The 18,657-nt window shown below is 45.9% G+C and overlaps 5 protein-coding genes across 5 annotated transcripts; 2 read left to right on the forward strand and 3 right to left on the reverse strand.

Moving 5' to 3' along the window:
• Nucleotides 1–4,480: 4,480 nt before the first annotated feature.
• UTP30 (Utp30p) lies at nucleotides 4,481–5,290 on the reverse strand (the record flags this gene model as incomplete). The annotated part of the gene is made up of 1 exon (XM_018881323.1): nucleotides 4,481–5,290. One exon carries the CDS (start codon nucleotides 5,288–5,290, stop codon nucleotides 4,481–4,483), a length of 810 nt encoding a protein of 269 aa, XP_018733925.1.
• Nucleotides 5,291–6,082: 792 nt separating this feature from the next.
• On the forward strand, nucleotides 6,083–7,546 carry HSM3 (Hsm3p; the record flags this gene model as incomplete). Its single annotated transcript, XM_018881325.1, has 1 exon — nucleotides 6,083–7,546. One exon carries the CDS (start codon nucleotides 6,083–6,085, stop codon nucleotides 7,544–7,546), a length of 1,464 nt encoding a protein of 487 aa, XP_018733926.1.
• Nucleotides 7,547–7,681: 135 nt separating this feature from the next.
• Nucleotides 7,682–9,118, reverse strand: IPI3 (Ipi3p; the record flags this gene model as incomplete). Its single annotated transcript, XM_018881326.1, has 1 exon — nucleotides 7,682–9,118. One exon carries the CDS (start codon nucleotides 9,116–9,118, stop codon nucleotides 7,682–7,684), a length of 1,437 nt encoding a protein of 478 aa, XP_018733927.1.
• Nucleotides 9,119–9,606: 488 nt separating this feature from the next.
• Nucleotides 9,607–10,887, forward strand: AWJ20_4262 (uncharacterized protein; the record flags this gene model as incomplete). The annotated part of the gene is made up of 1 exon (XM_018881327.1): nucleotides 9,607–10,887. The coding sequence occupies one exon, from the start codon at nucleotides 9,607–9,609 to the stop codon at nucleotides 10,885–10,887; it is 1,281 nt and encodes a 426-aa protein (XP_018733928.1).
• Nucleotides 10,888–11,104: 217 nt separating this feature from the next.
• MTR4 (ATP-dependent RNA helicase MTR4) lies at nucleotides 11,105–14,341 on the reverse strand (the record flags this gene model as incomplete). The annotated part of the gene is made up of 1 exon (XM_018881328.1): nucleotides 11,105–14,341. The coding sequence occupies one exon, from the start codon at nucleotides 14,339–14,341 to the stop codon at nucleotides 11,105–11,107; it is 3,237 nt and encodes a 1,078-aa protein (XP_018733929.1).
• Between the last annotated feature and the right edge of the window lie 4,316 nt (nucleotides 14,342–18,657).

Consider the following 18,657-nt stretch of genomic DNA (forward strand, 5'->3'; position numbering starts at 1 on the left):
TTCAACAACAGCGCGATAGGAAGACGACATATTTAGAATTTTTAAAAAGCTTTGTTTCAACACCGGATTTACATTGTTATTTAACCAGCATCAGCACAATTGACCCGAGGTAGCTTGCTAATTGGAAGACCGAACGACTTCTTTAATCGAATAAGAAACTCGGCGCTACAATCTTGACGGTATACTTAATAAAATTCAGCAAATCGACCATTTGACGTATCGTTATTATATAAAACTGTTCGTTCGATAATTAACTGTTATTGGGTTGTAAGGTATACCTCTAAGATACCCCTGTAGTAGGAATCTCTGACAGTGAGAATCTACTGTTACTTTTTTTATCTTATATATTCTTTTGCCTCTAGATAAGCCATAGAGTACTACTAACATATACCCTCATTCTAGCATTGAAATATATATTGGCGTTGTTTTGTCGTTCGTTGGTTTTTGGTGACCTCAAATCTTTTACCTTCATTATTTTATCTGTAGGTTCCTCACTGTGGGCATTGACATTTTATTTTGAGACTCGTTTGAAACTATTTTTGAGAACCCTGTGGCAAGTATAAGATCTATAGAATGTCTGACGACCATGAAATGGAAGTCATTGACGCTGAAGGCTTGAATATAGTGGCCATGCTCGAGGAAGAAGATGACGGAGATGCTATTATAGCCGAAATAGACCATGACGATGGGGATGCTGAAATGCTTGATGGCGAAGGTGATGAAATTACCACTTTAAATGATCCATTGACTGGTGACGGACAAGCTGTCAAATCCTCAGAAGAAGTAAATGACGACTTGGCTTTGGACGAGATGTTCGAATCAATCGAACGAGGAGATGACATGGAAGTCAATGAGTCTCTCGATACGCAAAAAGACTCAAGGCCAAATCGTGGCATGTCTGAGATCCCACTCCAATCTGAGCCCTCAACCCAGTTTCCAATAGATCCTACAGCAATAAATTCTGCTTCCGATTTGCCTGCTGAGCCTGTAGTATCAAATACTGCTCTAAACTTTGCAAGTGAAACTGTCATTATCACAGATATTGAAGAGGCAGAAGATGTGGGCAGAGACTCCCAAGTGTCTATTGACCAACCAGATTCATTAATAGTCGAGACACATGAGAATACTTCTCTTGAACAGCCTCTTGAAACGTTAGCAGAGGCTCAAGTTGGGACAAGTGAATCTGTCGTTGTAGAAGATACTAGTGATGATATTTATGTACAGGAAGTACAAGAAGTTCACGATGTTGACGTTGTGCCTATTGTTGAAGAGCCTGTATCAGAGCTAGGAGTAGACCATCAGGTGAACCCAGATGACAATGCTGACAAAAGTAGTGAACTACAATCAACAGTGGAGACGGCAAGTTTGGAGAGCACGATACTAGCCGAAAACGTGGTAGAATTGCTTGAAGATACGATAGATGAAGAAAATGAGGCTGAAGGTGACGGCGTGAAGGCTACAATTGACGAGAGTGCTCTTGAATATGACGAACTGCCTGTTGAAGAGGTTTACTCGCTAGCGGATGATCAGCTTGCTGCAGAAAAAAATGAAGATAATACTACTAAAGGCACAGATGTCATTCCAGAAGCATTAAATGAGACTACTACAGATACAGCAGAAGTGAATAAACCTGACTACTCAAGTGCTGCTGAAGCGGTTGAAGGGGATAGCGTGAAATTAGAGCCACTTGTAGAGCCTTTTGCCACGAGCGAGGGAAATGAACAGCTTGAGCATGTCACCCCTTTATTAACAATCCCCATATCCATCACATATAACCTTCAGACCCATATCCTCTATTCCATTCCTGACATTGACGAGTCACTCTCTGAATTTACCGTATTGGTTGATGGTAGCGAGCCTTCAGATATGACTATTGAAGAGCTTTTTGTTATTATACGCGAATCGGTAACAGATGAGCACCGGCCTTTTGCAATGGACGACGAGTTAATTCTTGAATTCAATCAATTAGGATTGGTTTTGGGAGAGGTAAGTTTAACATTCTCTACTGAAATGTTTAGCTATTCAATACGCATACTAACAATTGTAGGATAACTTTTATGCCAAAGATGTTACTGTTCATGATTTTGCTCGTCTTTTTGAAGACCTTGTCAGAAATACACCAGAAGATCAGAGACCACTGACTTTTGAGATCACTGTTGCGTGTCATCGTCGGTTTACTTGCCTGTTTAATTTACTCTCAGAAAATGCTCGCACTGGTATGGGATTAGCAGAAGCGCGCCACTTTATCGAACACTCGTCTGGAGCACCAATACCGGACGACGAAAGTTATGATGAGATCCAGTATCAAGTAGACGAACAAGCAGAAGCTGAAGATGAAAAGGCTCCAATAGACGATGTTGATCCTGTTTCTGTCGAGAATGATAATGAGACTGAAAATTTGGAGGAGAGTGAAGATGTGCATGACGAACTGGAGGCTGAATTAGGTATAGAGGAAGACGCTATGGACAACATAGAAGGCGTTCTTTCAAATGGAGAGGCGATTGGAGTACAAGGAGATGCTTCTGTGGTGGATGACGGTGGTGTTGTCGATATAGATGTCTCATTGCAACGGACTGAGGATGATCCTCTAGTGGATAATGAGGAGACTGAAGTGACACGAGAGAACGAAAATGGCATCAATGATGAGACAAACAGTAATCCAGTTGGTGGACTTCAGTCTAATGGTACTCCATCTCATGGGCACACCAATGATAGCATGCCGCCAGATACGACGGCAAACCACAAAAGAGGTTTCACTGAGAATGACGAACATGAAACCAAAAAGACCAGGCTCTCAGAATGATTGATGACCGGCCAACTACAAAAATTAGGTATATATTTTAGCTTAGCAGAAGAGTGTATTAATACAGAGCACTACAGTTTCGATTCTCCATTGGTTAGAAGTTGGACAGCTTCAATGGCCATTCCATATCCACTTTGATATCCTGTACCACCAGCACCGTAGTTGTGAATAATTGCACGACCATCAGGAAGAACCTCTTTCTCGATACGATTTCCCCCTTTTCTAGCAGGACGGAGACCTGCTGCTTCTCGAATAACCTCCAAAGGATGGCCATCCTTTATAAGATCAGGACAGACGGCGGCTGTTCTCTCAATAATGGATTCAGTCTCAAACCCAAAAGTGTCTCCAGTCCAGTTATTCTCCTGGTAGTATCCACCAAGAATGACATGACCACCCGAAAATGGACGTGGAATAATATAAGTAATAAAATGGCCATCAAAAAAAGAGTAATTCTGTCTGATATGAGGAGCCTTGACTACTACCACCTGACCACGAATAGGATAAACTTTCTGGTCGGTGACTCCACCCAGAGATCTAGCACCGATACCGGTACAATTGAAGACTACCTGAGTCTCTTTGGAAACAAACGCTTCCTTAACATCAGCGACCCTACGACGTACAAATACAACACCTCTATCGATAAGATATGACTTCAAAAACTTGAGAAACTGGGGCGAATAGAAATTATATGTGGTGTACTCAACACCAAACCCAGCAAACTCGGGCAATCTGTCCTTGGGAATCACAGAGAACTGTCCTGTTAGTACTATACGGGTCTGTTATGCCTCCGGCGGCTGGGGCTACGCCCCAGACCCCGTTGCTCCTGCTTCGCAGGAGATGGCCAGGGATCCCCACGCAACGACTCGAGCGAAGCGAGAGGAGTAGCGGGGTCTGGGGCGCAGCCCCAGCCGCCGGAGGCAGACCACTTACATCAGGAATATACTTCTTCTGAGAGTCGAATTTGGCAGCATCTGGAGCAGTCAGCCAGTACTCAGTTGTTCGGAGTCGTTCGAGACCCGCTTTCTCGCCGAATTTCTTGAAGATGCCGGCGAGGTGCTGGAATGACACCCGGTCGTATCTCAGGGCTGCTTCGTCGTCTCCTGATATGGACGAGAAGTTGGCACCTGCCCATGGAGAGGTGTAATTGATGGACTGGTCGCCTGGTAAATACTCAGCTATGACCGTGATGTCCCGAGCCCGGTCTTGTGTTGACAGTATAAAGGCTGTATAAAGACCTATGATCCCTGCACTGCATCTTCGTTAGAAATAAAAACCGTAATTCTTTCTTTAAGCTCCATTTAATTGAGTCGACCGTTGACTGATGACTCACCCTAGAATAACAATTTTCTCACCCATTGTTCGTTAGATCAGTTAATGAATTGACGATAATCAAATATTATAGGATGACTATCAGGTCAAACTTAAGCGCCTGCCAAGATTATACCAGATACGGGATTTTTCACGACGATCAGTAGCTTATCGGATAAGAAGAAAAACAAACTAACCGGCTGTAGGGACTCGGTCAAAAGAGACAAGTAAAGACTAATATACCCGAGTCTAGGATTGAGTTTAGGTTGGGTTGAAGAGAGAGTCACAGTATCTGAGGAAATTTTGGGAGATTATAGTGTGATTACTTCGTATGTGATTATAGTATTTCAAATAAATATGCGTGCCCTGTTAAAGATCAACTACAGGCAAGCTAATGCTATCAGCAGTCTTAATATGGATAGAGACTACATTTGACCATCCCCCGACAGCATCTACGTTTCCGACAATACCGTCAATAGCAGTATTTATATTGTCGATTAGTTTAGACATGGTGTCGGGGTCAGATATTCCAACCAGAACTGAAAAGCAGGTACTTCCCTGTTTCGGAATCACCAGAACTGTGGACTTGTTAACAAGCTTTTTCATCTGATACAGAACTAATCGCGGATCAATAACTTCTTGAGACCCTTTTGGTAGCTTTGGATCTTTAGCTGTGATTTGAATTGGCACTGGAACGGTCTTGCCAGTCTTGTATAGTGATGCAGGTATAGTATCAGGCAGCAGATGAATAATATTGGCTTGTGCGACAATCAGATCAAACTTTTCAATGGAAATTTGGGCTTTTTTAGAATTAGATGATGGTTTTGATGCAGCTACTCGCGACCGTAGTTTTGATATGGAAACAATCTCTGTGAACAAGTCATGAGTGGGTGAATTTTTGTCGTCTTCAAGCACTTTCTGGAACTTTTGTTGTGGGTCCTTGACAATTAAACATATAGTCATATCATTTAACTTCTTTTCTCTTGCTCTATGTGGTAGAGAGATCAAGACTGGCGATGAAACTCTCTTATTGCCTTCCAGAGGCTTTCCCTTTCCAGGATTCTTCTTTACAGTGATTTGGAGATATACAGGCGAGTTTGGATGCTTCGATAAAAGTCCGCTGACAGCCTGAGCTGTCAACCTCTTAGGAGGAGTCACCACCTTATCGGTCATAGTCATTTATAAAAATAAACGATATATGTTGGAATTAAATGCAAGTTCTGATGATGCTCATTTCTGGATCATAGCTCGCTAGACATTTTTTATATTTACATGATGCGGCTTTGACTCTCAAATGCAGGGTCATGCACAGTCGATGCAAGATCTCTGTATCTAACTGCTATTTCTAATGGATTATTGAACTGTTAATTGCTGGGTTAATTTTGATAGACTGAAAATATTGAGATAAAATATCAACTAATATGAACAAATAAATCATAGAAGAGTTCGATGAACAGTGGGTTTTTTTATATACTTCAGAATAATGTTCTCAATACAGTTTTAATGGTTTCCTACACTCTTTGCATCTGCATACAAATGCAAAAAAAAAAAAGGATTAAAAGGTTCAGCACCTTCTGTTCACGCCTGGTCTCCCACGGCATTACTGATCAAGGCTCTCAAAGGCTTAAATATGATTGATCGGACGGGAAATCTTGTTTTACTTTGGATATGGCCGAACCTGACAATCTGATATCATAACGAATTCTGTATCCATTAGTTGGTCCATGTCGGAGAGAGTCCTTGTGAAACTTTAGTTGAACCAGTGGAAAAAAGTTGTTAGTAGAGACATGTCAAGCTGGTATTTAGTATTCAGGGGAGTAGTTTTACCATTTGGTTCTTGATTTGCAATCACACAGCCGTACTCTTTGATAAGGGCAGGGGGCATCAATCATGTTAAGTAGATCATTTCGATGTCTACTTGATAGCTCGAATATCCAATAGAAGACGAACAGCCATTGGTTTTATCAAATAATGGCAGAACAGACTGATTCGATTGTTCAGAATGTCATAACACATCTGACGGCAGTTCTATCGAAAGAGACCTCTTTTGATAGTTTAATTCTTCAAAGAGCAGACACAAAACTCAGTCTGGATAACTCATTACTAATTGAGGATGCCGCCAATGGGGACAAAATACTTCAGAGCCTGTTGCCATTACTAATCACAGTTCTTCGAACTCCACTGGATGGTGTCGACTATGGCCTAGTCGTATCACTTCTGTCTACTGTATTATCACACAAGTCATACGCTGAAGTGGTTCAGTTTATAAGCCAGAATGACCTCATCGAGGGCCTTCAGTCTGGAGTGTCACATCTTCAAATTGCCTGTATTAATCAGATCACCAAGGCCAATCCTCCAGATATTCTCGCCAATACTCCTGTCATTTTGGTATTAGTGAAGTTGATTGCGAGCCGACAAGTTGAGTCTGAAGTGGTCTATGCAGTTCAGAAGGCATTAAGCTTACTAGCATCCTTTGGACACCTCGTACGTCGCAGATTATTCAGTGGCGACTCTCTAGAAATCCTTACAAGCAGCCTTTTTAACGGAGATTCGATTCTCCAGGCAAGATTGATGAATCTAATTACTGACGTTTTACCATTCGACAAGGCACCAAATCAATATATTCCAACCGAGCTAATTGCATTTCCACCAGAAGGTATCAGCCACGATGACGACTTACTGCTTGTTTTAAATAAAATTCAGTTTTACAGAGATATCATAAGCAACCCGCATCCTTCGACTTTGATTACTAGTATTAGTCCCCAAATTGAAGCAGTGGCTGTTCTTTATTCAAAACTCGAGAATGATCCAGTAATGGAATCGTTTTTAACCAACGAAACCCTCGCTTTCTTTGGCGTTCTTTCTTCTACCTATATGGCAGTTTTCCGAGAATTGGATGTCAAATACAAACTCACACACACACTCGAATCGTCGCAGCTGAATTTCAACAATGCCGCTACCAACATGTTCTTGTCGCTTTTGAGCCCCCGCTATGTTTACGAATTCCTGTCTGATACGATACGTTTGATTCCTTTAAGAGCACATACTGTACGAGTTCTCCGAAACCTTGTTAAACATGAACCTTCGTTCCAGCTTCTTGTCTCTGGATCTTGTGCATTGGCAGATCAAACGAAAATTGTAGAATTGCCATATCTAGAACTGATGGCCCTTCTTGTCCCCATCACAGCTACCACATGGGGAGTTAATGGACTGGTTCGCTGGCCTAAGGTGGTGGATGCAATTCTTTTCAAAGAAGACGTCCGCGACAAGGACTCAGTGTCCTATCGTCGTGAAGTGTTTGACAATCTCGTCAAGAGCCCCTCACAGAGTTTAGGAGTTTGGAACGAGCCGATCCGTACAAAGTACCGCGAACTTGTTCATGGTGTGGTCCATCGTGAGGCCCATGCTGCAGTAGCTGATGAATCCGCATCGTAAAAGTATCATAATATACATTAGTAAAGTATAAATAAGTGACAACGTCTTGTCCTACTCGAGCGGAGCGAGAGGAGCAGTGGGGTTTGGGGAGAAGCCCCAGCCGCCGGAGGGCAGAACCAATCGAGCTTAGAAGGTTCAACCAAGGCTCTTCTGGACATGCAAAGACCATAGGTCCTCGTGAACTGCCTGTAAAGATGAGTAGTTCTTGTAGAGGTCGTTGAGATCCGACTCGAGTTGTTGTACACGGGCTTGAAGACCGCTCTCCGAGCCTTGGTCGAAGATGTGGCCAGTGTGGAGCTTAGCCTGCTGAACATCTTTCAAGACCGAAGAGACAACCTCAGTCGAACCGGCAGTTTGCTGGTGTTCAGGGATTTTAATCCAGATATCGTGTGATTTCTGCTCAGCGGGTTCCAACACACGTTTAAGTTGAGGAATTGGTTCCGGACCCTGACTGGCAGTAACGCCGGCACCGCCTTTTGAAGCCTTGACTTTGGCTTGTGATGGAATAATCGTCTCAGATTTGGGTAATGCAATAGTCTGAATAGAGCTGATAGGACCTCTGTTGGGTTTCAGTTTACGGAGAACCTGACGACTAGTGAGGTCCCAGGAATAAGCCTGCCCAGCTGAATCACCGGAAATGAGAATAGTGCCGTCAAACGAGAGTGTCAAGGCAGTAACAGATGCAGAATGTTGGCTAAGGGCGAAAAGAGAACTTGATGGAGGTGGGTTAGATGAGTCTACAGTAACAATTCTCTTAGCACCACCCACAGCCTCTAAGTATCCCGTACTAGGATTGACATCGTAAAGGGGGACAGCGACTATAGAACCGTTAGCCAATCCGGCATAAATAAACCGTTCAAGAGGGTCTACAACCATAGCAGTCACTTTATCATTAAGAACAAAAGTAGTGAGTAGCTCCTTCTTGGCTATACTCCAACATCTGATGGTCGCATCTAACGAACCAGTGAAAACATATGCTTCGTTAGAAAAACCGTAGCCAACACAAAGACTAGTCACCGGTAATGAATGATCAGACCAAGAAATAGCAGGTTGGATCTCGTTTTGTAATGTACCACTGCTGACAATCTCTAATACAGACCAACCAAACACTCTGGAATCATCAGAAGTGGTAAATAAATAGGCGCTATCTTTGGTAAACTGCAAACAGACAATTGCCTGATAATGGGTTTCGCGAGCAAAAACAAGTTGACCAGACTTTAGTTCCCATATCAAGAGTCTACCTGTTTCACCACCAGCTGCTAACCAGGTTCCACAAGGTGATACTGTGATACAGTTGAGTTTCTCAGGAACGACTATTTTCTGATCAACACCCTCTTTTAAATATGAATAGACATGAATCAGCGCCTTCTGAGCTTGAGCAGCTATGATATGTGATTTTGTAGCCACGATTCCATTCCGAGGCGATGAAGACTGTTTAAATGATGCAATATGGGATCCTGAGTGTAAGTCACAAGCAGTAATTATAAGGTCAATGATACCAGTGCCAGATCCTGCCGAAAGTTTTAAGGCTCCAGCTGGCTGTTGAGAGCCATATATCAGGATTTCTTCCATTATCTATGGATTCAAACGAAACTCAAATATAGCGGTTTCGAGAAAACTAATAGAGCAATAGAAACGAAGTAAATATTGAGATCAACCGGACATATTTTTTTTGGATGATCGCGATAAGGCTGAATTTTTCAATATGCACCAGCATATAGATATAAGGTGATTAGATCTTGAGCCTGTGTGAAACACGGTGAAGCCGGAGACTTACATTCACGATCCATAATCTATCACCAAGTTTATAGGATATTCCTTCGTGTCAATCGTTTTTTTTTTGCATTCTAACAGCATAATCTTTGGACAATACAAATAAACGAAAAAGTTTAGCAGCAAACCTTTTGCCTCGACCCTAATTGTACAACAGACTGCCACATTGGACATTTGTCGACTGTCTCGTTTGGTTGAATTTTGACAGTTTCTTTTTTCAAAAAATATTTCTATTTATTATTTCTTTCAAATCAGCTGATAAGATCTTGCTGTTATAGACAGGAAGAATGCCTCTGAATTTTCTGGGTTCAGTTATCACCGAAGGCACGGGCGTAATTCCTTACTATGACCAAATAAAACGATATGGCCCACCATTGCTGGTGACTGGGTTACTAAAAAGATATTTCGCCGGAGCAACAAATACATGGGAAAGAGATCTCCATGGTAGAGTAGTAATTATAACTGGTGGAACATCCGGATTGGGTGCTGCAGTTGCCCGAGATTTAGCGGAACGAGGAGCCCAGCTTATTCTTCTAGTCAAGACGACTCAGGATGAATGGTTGGTGAACTTCATTAATGATCTCCGAGATCTGACAGGTAATCATTTAATTTATGCCGAAGAGGCAGACTTAGCAGACTTCTACTCAGTTCGAAAGTTTGCTACCAAGTGGATCAACAACAGTCCTCCTCGGCGACTTGATATGGTAATATGCTGTGCTGGAGTGGCATTACCACCCTCGTCTTCTCGTGCTGCTACACAAGATGGTGTTGAACTGCATCTTCAAACCAATTATATGGGACACTATCATTTACTAAACATTCTGTCACCAGCTCTACGAGCCCAGCCTCCAGATAGAGATGTGCGGGTGATTCTCACATCGTGTATTTCGAGCGTTATGGCTGACTTTGACATAGGTGATCTTGAATTTTCTAGAAGAGGATACCCCTCATACCGACCCTGGAGAGTGTTTGGATCATCTAAACTTGCACTGACTCTGTTTGGGTACGAGTTCCAGCGTCGTTTGAACGAATATGAGCGTCCCGACAAAGCCCCTAACAACGTACATGTGTCTATAGTAGACCCTGGCATGATGAGGTCGCCATCTTTCAAAAGATTTGTGTCAATGGGCTCGTTAATCGGCCTTTTAATTTACGTTCTATTATGGCCCATTTGGTGGTTCTTCCTCAAGACAAGTATCGACGGCAGCCAGTCGATCCTGTTTGCTGCTATGAGTCCCGAAGTAAAGGATACACTCGAAGCCACTTACATCTCCGAGTGTCGAGTTCGCCAAGCCCCTCCCCGGAAAGAAATCACAAGTCCTGAACTGCAAAAGGATCTGTTCGAAGTCACCGACAAAATTGTACAAGAAACAGAGAAAAGCTCTGTCATCGCCCGAAAGCGAATGGAGTCTAAGAACAGCGAAAAGCCCAATGGCGACACCAGCTCCTTCAAAACCGACAACAGCACAAAAAAACCGGCTTGCACCACCGCCAAAACTACCGCCACCAGCCAGACAGCCTCGTCGACTGCCAAGGCGAAAAAGACCAAAAAGACACCCAAAATATAAACCCATATCGAATACACTCATGACTCACAGGGGACTCTCGTGCCTCCGGCGGCTGGGGCTCCGCCCCAGACCCTGGTTGCTCCTGCTTCGCAGGAGTTTGCCCGGGACCGGAGAGTGAACGACTCGAGCGCAGCGAGAGGAGCAGCGGGCTCTGGGGCGGAGCCCCAGCAGCTGCCGGAGGTACGTGCCAAGGCTAGAAGTAAAGATAGATATACAATTACAAATAAAGGGAGGTGGCCGAGACAAGGTCTCTTTTGATGAGGGTGAGAGCCTTTTCCATCTTCTCTTCGAGGACATCGTTGCCGATGGTTTTGGCAGCCATGATCATCTGGCGTATGAGTTCTTCCAATCGTCTGAACGTTCGGATGAGACTGCCCTCGTAGACATCGGTCATTTTACAGATCTGGGCAAATGTGGCACCCTTAGCCCACTGGTACACGACGTCCATGAGCTCGTACTTAAACGATTGCATGTACTGCTCCTCGACAATTTCGAGTTTGCTTTCCTTTGACACCTTGGCAATCTGCTTGGCCATGGCCTGAAGTGCCTTCCATGGCTCCTGCAATTCTTGACGTAGAGCAGGCACCTCATTCGTTTTCTCGTCAAACACAAAACAACTGAGTAAGGCAGCACACTGTTCGGCAGTAAGGTCGCTGAAGGTACCGTTGAAAATCAGCTCGGTGATCAGGAGCTCGTCGCCAGAACTGATTTCACAGGCCACTCGGCCCTTGAGGTCGACAATGTCAGTAGATGAAGTGAACCCGAGTCTTCGTAAAACACGCTTGCGGCATTTAAGCTCATCCAATTGCATGATGGCTTTAGCGTCTGTCAGCTTCTCTTTGATTTTGCTAACGTTTGCTTCAAGAGCAGCCTTTTCAGAGTATTGCTCATAGAGCTCTTCAAGCCGTGAGGAGCCGTATAAAGGGTTGGTGGCCAACTTTGATTCCAGCACCTCGGTCTTTCGTATCAGTCTCAGGAAAGAATCGTCTTTAATCTTCATGTTCTCAATAGGATCGAGCAGTGGGATACCATCGGGGAACCGACGCTTGATTTCTTCGACATTCTTATGAACAGTAGCTCTTTGTTGAACTGCTGTCAGGTCCTTGGGCAGATATGTTCTTAAATTCGCAAATTCAACAATCGAGTCTAGCGTGACAGGGATGATTTCAGCTCTACCGGGCTCATCTCCAATGGCAGGACGAATTCCCTCGACAATCTGTGGATCATTTCTGCGAATAAGATGAACAGGCGATGTAGCAGCAACCCATAGCACCACATCAACAATATATGACTCGTGATCGGTGTACTTGATGTCTTTTTTACCTGGTGGTGGTTTACGCTTACTAAACGATACAATTGAACCCCAGCCAAAATCAAGAGCAGGCTTGTCCTTGTCTTTGCCAGTAGCAGACTTGACACTGATGTGTACAAGACGTCCCGACTGTAAGAAATTCAAACAGTGGCTGGGATATGTAACAACGTGTCTGATATCATCTTTGTAACGAGCCAGCTGTTGTCGCACATCGTAGTATTCCTTGACAGAAGCTTCATCTTCAATGACGGTCGACTCGATTTTCTCGTTCAGGTCTCTCAACTCCTGCTCAAGGGCAGGAACTTGAGCACCATTTTGAAATTGAAAGAAACATCTCTCCAACATGAACTCGGGAGAAACACCTTCTACTCGTAGCAAATTTAAAATCATGTTATATGTCAAGTGGAAAGCCGAATCCAGTCGATCGGCTTCACCTTTCACCATGCCCTTCGCCACGGCAGGCTCCATTTGCTCGTCAATCATTAAAATAACAATACCACGATCATCAAGACCACGACGACCGGCTCTTCCACTCATCTGAATATATTCACCACCAGAAACCCATCTAAATGCTTGTCCGTCCCATTTACGTACATTTGTAAACACTACAGTCTTGGCAGGCATATTAAGACCAATGGAGAATGTTTCGGTAGCAAACAACACTTTAATAAGACCTTCTTGGAAAAGCAGCTCAATCACTTCTTTTAGAATAGGCAGTAAACCAGAATGATGGATACCGATACCACGTTTCAGCAGTGGCAATATATGCTTAATCTGTGGTAGCTCTTGATCTGCTTCTGACAGCGAGCCAACTGCATTATTGAATACCTTTGCGACCATATCATGCTCAGCGTCTCTGTTGAAATCTAGCTTACTCATCTTCTTGGCTAAAGCCTCACATTCTCGTTTACTGAAACTGAATACAATAACAGGATTGTAATTCTTCATCATGATAACCTTGATAATTTTATAGATATCCGGTAAATCCTTTTTACCGCCCTTATTAGTTTGCCCTTTTTTACCCTTGGTGTTGATAGAACTAGGATCGTCTCCCATTTTATCACCTAAAGAGCCCATTGCCTTTTGGAAGTTCTCTTCTCTGAACACAGACTTTTCGTCCACTACAAGATGGATACCTGATCCACCGGCTGGGAAAAGGTAGTGTTGAAGTGGTGTGGGTCTGAAATTTGTATAAACAACGTGACAAGGTTGCTCATGGGTCTTACAGATCCACTCGGCAAATTGCATGGCGTTAGGAATAGTAGCTGATAAGAATACATATCGCACATTATCAGGCAGTAAAATAATGGTCTCTTCCCAGACAACACCTCTTTCCTTATCTCTCATATAATGGATCTCATCGAAAATGACCCAGGCGACTTCTCTCATAACTTCCGAACCTCGATACAACATGGATCGCAGAATTTCTGTCGTCATAACTAAACAACTGGCTTCAGGATTGATAGTCACATCACCAGTCATCAGGCCAACATCACCAAACTCCTTGAGAAGTTCTCGATATTTCTGGTTACTCAAAGCCTTGATTGGCGAAGTATAAATAACTCTCTGTTTAGCACGAAGACTCTGTGCAATGGCATATTCAGCCACCACAGTTTTACCGGCTGATGTATGGGCAGAAACGAGCACCGACTCACCTCTGTCAATCGACGCAATAGACACTGCTTGAAAAGGATCTAAAGTGAATGGATACACACGAGCAGGTTCCTCGATCTTATGCTCGGAAATCGGAACATAGTCGTAATTTGGAGGCAGAGCGACCTGGTGTCGAACCTGGTGAGAAAGCACGACCTGGCCGTCCTGTTCAGGAGCCTGCTGCAGACCAGCCGACGCCGTCACCTCACGCTGAGCCTCTGTTTCAAAAGAATCTGTAACCACAGGCTGGATCTCCGTCTCCACTTTAGACTTTTTAGCCTCTTTTTTGACCCCATTGCTCTTTTCCTTGCCATTTGACTCGACATTATTCACGGGCTCTTGTTCGCTGGGACTCGGACTCAACGCGCGCTTGGCGCTCTTAACCGCACCACCAGTCTTGGCCTGCGAGTCGTTCCGGATCTTCTCGATCTCCTCCGGCTGAACGGACACATCCTCAGTGAAAACATCAAACAAATCACCGTCCTCCATGATTCCGGTGCTGTACTCCAGAGGTCCAAAATCGCACTCTCCTGCCGCTGAAAAATATCGCCGATCACAAATATATTTTCAGCCGCGCCTGGACCCTGCAGGGACCCCACTGCCTCCGGCGGCTGGGGCTCCGCCCCAGACCCCGGTTGCTCCTCTCGCTTCGCTCGAGTCGTTAGGTACACGGTCCCGGTAGTCTCCTGCAAAGCAGGAGCAACCAGGGTCTGGGGCGGAGCCCCAGCCGCCGGAGGCAGTGGGGGGTTGGAGGAGAGTTCATAAAATGTTATTCGTGAAGTGTTCGTAAGGGTCATAGCAGAATTAGCAGCTCTGATTGCTGAGCTTTTCGCGGTCGTATTGGGACAGGACGGGGCCTCCTGTGAGGGACGGCGAGCCGAGCACCGGGCTCGGGTAGTCGTCGGTGAGTGAGTCGTCGCGGGCGGGAGAGCTGCCCGGGTCGGAGGGCACTCGTTTGCCGTTTCGTTGGCCAGTGTATGCCATGAGCGATCTGGCATCTTTGGTGAAACCGGCACTGTTGATGCGGTGGTTGAGGCTCGTTGAGAAGGTGCTGGTAGTGATTTTGGAATTGCCAGAAACAGTCCGGCTTTGAACAACGCTGCCGTTGCCGTCGAGGTGATTCAGTGACCACTCGACTCGGTCTTTGATTCCGAGACTATTAACTTCCCAGCCGTCAAAAGCTGCCGAGTTGCGATTGCCGGAATTGTCAAACGGGAACATGGGACTCGAGTTGATTATAACCGACTGGAAGTTATGTCCAGGACCGACGGCCGTGACTGGACTGGTACCGGAGGGGTACTGGCGGATGATTTGTAAGTTGTTGTTACTGGTACTACTCCGGAATGTGGTGACCGAATTGCGTACTTGGTGGTGCAACTTGCCTAGTAAACTATCGCTTTTATGATGGGCTTTTATAGTTGGTTTTGGTGAATTGGCGATTTCGGGAGATGCAAAAAATGACAGGAAACTGTTGGATGATTTGTGTTTCTTGACTGTCTTCGGAGTAGCACTCAGGTGTGATATGTTTTCTGAGTTCATTGTGCTCTGCATAGTAGCAGTATCAATGGTTTGTGGAGAATGGGGATTATAGTGGACATACTGAACTGGGGTATAATTAAAACTGCCGGTATGATGTATTAGAGGAGGAACTGGCTGGCTGTCAGAAGGTTCCATCTCGTCAGTAGACATGGTCGGAGTGGGGTTTGACAAAATAGATGGAATGTGTGTTTCGTAGTCAGTCGCAGGTGACGAATATAACGTACTGTTAGTGACTACAGTATCCTGAGATGGTTTTTCGGATAACGAGTGATTTAAATTGTGGGTCAAACTGGGTGAATTAAGATGAGCCGACTGTGATCCTTGCTGGATAGACAGCATAGTTTCAGCCAGTTCGAGCGCAAAATAGGCTGTACAAAACACCAATGAACAAGCCCATGCTACGAAAAAGCTTGCTTCTAGCTTGGCGGTGCTTTTATCAATTGTAGCAGGTAATATTAACAAAATTTTCTGAGCAGCCCAGATACAGCCTGTAGCCAGCACTCCAACAAGAGCCAGCAGATCCAGTGCCAATACCAGTGGTCTCTTAGGAAATAGGCCACTTAAAAACAGGAGAAACACCTGTAGAGCCAGAAAAGCGCCAGCGACTCCTGAAATCACTTGAAGTCCGCCTGTATAGTGAGAAATACACAGCACCAGCGACAGACAAGCTGGGGCCGCCGGTAGCAGCAGAAACAGAAATGCCACCAGCGACATGGTCGGCAGATGAAGTTCAATACTAATCATTTCGAGGGCTCTGTCTCAGTCATCAGCAACAGAAGGCAACAATGGCCAGATCCGTCCAGACTCGAGATTCACCACCACAAACAACGAGAAACAAGCGCAAGCACACAATAGCACTTGTCAAGAAGTAATTAACCAAAACAAAACAAAAATAATAAATTCCAGAAATAATATCTCGAAATCAATCCAAAGTTAAATCAAACAGTATTTTAAAAAATCCCAAACCAAAAAAAAACACTAACGTAGAAGGAACCACAAGTGAAAATTAGAAATCAGAAAGTAAACACAGCTACCAGCAGTAATAAAGGCTAACTATAACGGACGAGATGAACAAGATCTGGTGTTGTGCAGCATGCCATGCATGCATGCAGCGTTTGTTTAAACGTTACTGTTTGCGGCTAAAGATCACCCTACATCAACAATCAGCGATCTCCTCTGCTGCCCTGCTCCTCCTTTCCTTTCCTCCATCCATCCACAATCGAAGATCTTTAGCAAACCCACACACAAACCGGTCCGGTCACGGACGGGGCGACATGCCTCCGGCGGCTGGGGCTCCGCCCCAGACCCTGGTTGCTCCTGCTTCGCAGGAGATTTCTCTCCCTCAGGCGGCCCCGACGCAACGACTCGAGCGAAGCGAGAGGAGCAGCGGGGTCTGGGGCGGAGCCCCAGCCGCCGGAGGCACCGCAATCGGGCCATTCTGTCCCCCCCCCCCCCACCTCGCAGCTGGACCTAGATAAATTAAACCGGCAGTGCTATCTGGGTCACGAGAACTTATTGCGAGCCAGATACCGCCTGTTGCTGGTGTTTAAGAGTCTGAAGTGTGGTGCAAGTCGGCAGATGGGTTGTATGATGGATTATTATTTATATGCAGGACCATGTTAAAAGTACAGGAAATGACGCACGATGCTCATTGTATTTTGCCGGACGATCCCAGTCGTCCGTTGTGCATCCCCACGACCCAAAACCGGCATTCATCCCCTCCAGACTCGAATGAACAGGGTGACACAGGGGGTGCCACGCTGCCTCCGGCGGCTGGGGCTCCGCCCCAGACCCCGCGGCTCCTCTCGCTTCGCTCGAGTCGTTGCGTGTTGTGCCCTCACAGGTGGGAGTTTTTGTAGCTGGAGAGGGGTCGGGGAGTCTGGCTGGGTCAATTGGCGGATATAGTTCGGCCACGGGGGTTTTTGAAGCGTATTTTCAGTTGAGTTTGTGCGAGGATGGGTCTTTTGCTCACTGGGAAGCCCGACCCCCCACGCCCGACTCGAGCGCAGCGAGAGAAGCAACCAGGGTCTGGGGCGGAGCCCCAGCCGCCGGAGGCAGCCATCACCCCTGTATAAGCTTATCTCTGGCGGGGGTATGTACGAGGGTTCTGGAAGGTCCCAAAGTGGCGTGATCGGAGCGGTAGAAAACTTGGCTTCGTCGGGCCAGCAGCTAGTGCCGTTTCGAGCTGGCGGATCGCCATACGATGCACGAGCGAGCCAGCGTTATCGGAGCCAATTAAGGTGGGAGGGGGTCTGCCTCTGGCGGCTGGGGCTCCGCCCCAGACCCTGGTTGCTCCTGCTTCGCAGGAGGGTTTTTGGCGGGGACCCCTCACGGAACCGACTCGAGCGCAGCGAGAGGAGCAGTGGGGTCTGGGGCGAAGCCCCAGCCGCCGGAGGCATGTCCCTACCACCCCGAGTGACATCTGAGCTAGCGGCGGACTAGGTCCGATAGCAGATCAGTCGGCTGACGGAGACAACGGTCGTTGTACTACTATCGGGGGTTGTACCGTGGTCAGGGTGTGTTTATAGTTTGAACTCTTTTATCCAACTGGCGTGTCGGGCGCTATCTCCCGTGTCTTATCGTGAAAATATTATTATATCAGCGTGCATTACGTTATTATCAGCAGCAGCGAGGGGGCCGGCGGGGATCAGAGGTGGGGTTCGCTCCCGTAGGACCCCGAGTGAACCCGCCATGAACTCACGTGTGAATTCTGTCTGACTCCAGAAGTGCTTGGAAACGTTTGACAGAGCTTGTTAGGGCTGAAAGAGGCTGGAAAAGAGCAGTTTGGTCTGGGGAGCCGCCTGTTCTCGATCCAGCTGCAGCGGGAGTAGCCCGTTCACCGGACTTTTCAGCGACCCTTTCAGCCCGAGTGAGAATCCGCCAGGCGGCCAGCTGCCAGCCAGCCAGCGAACGAGCTCGTGCGTCGATGCAGCAGCAACAGCGGCAGCTGACGACCCTGCCTGATTTTGATAGCTGCGGCCGGGACCGACCGACCTGCTTGCCGGTCTGCCTGCCCGCTTGTATCAGCAGAAAGCAGGGCATTTGCAGCGAGCCATGCAGCTACAGAAATCCCGTAAACGGCCCTCTTTAAAGAGATAATTGATATTTGGGTCTGGGAGGTGCGTCTGCATGGGGATTCGTTGAATTACTCAACCACCTTTCACGCATTAGATATCATCCGTCCACCACCGTCCACTTCGTCATTTTCCCAAAACCAAACCTCTTTCTTCCATCTGTGAACGTTTCTGGTGTTTTAAAGACTGCAC

This window comes from Sugiyamaella lignohabitans, chromosome C (genome assembly GCF_001640025.1).
Source record: "Sugiyamaella lignohabitans strain CBS 10342 chromosome C, complete sequence".
Lineage (NCBI taxonomy): Eukaryota > Fungi > Ascomycota > Dipodascomycetes > Dipodascales > Trichomonascaceae > Sugiyamaella > Sugiyamaella lignohabitans.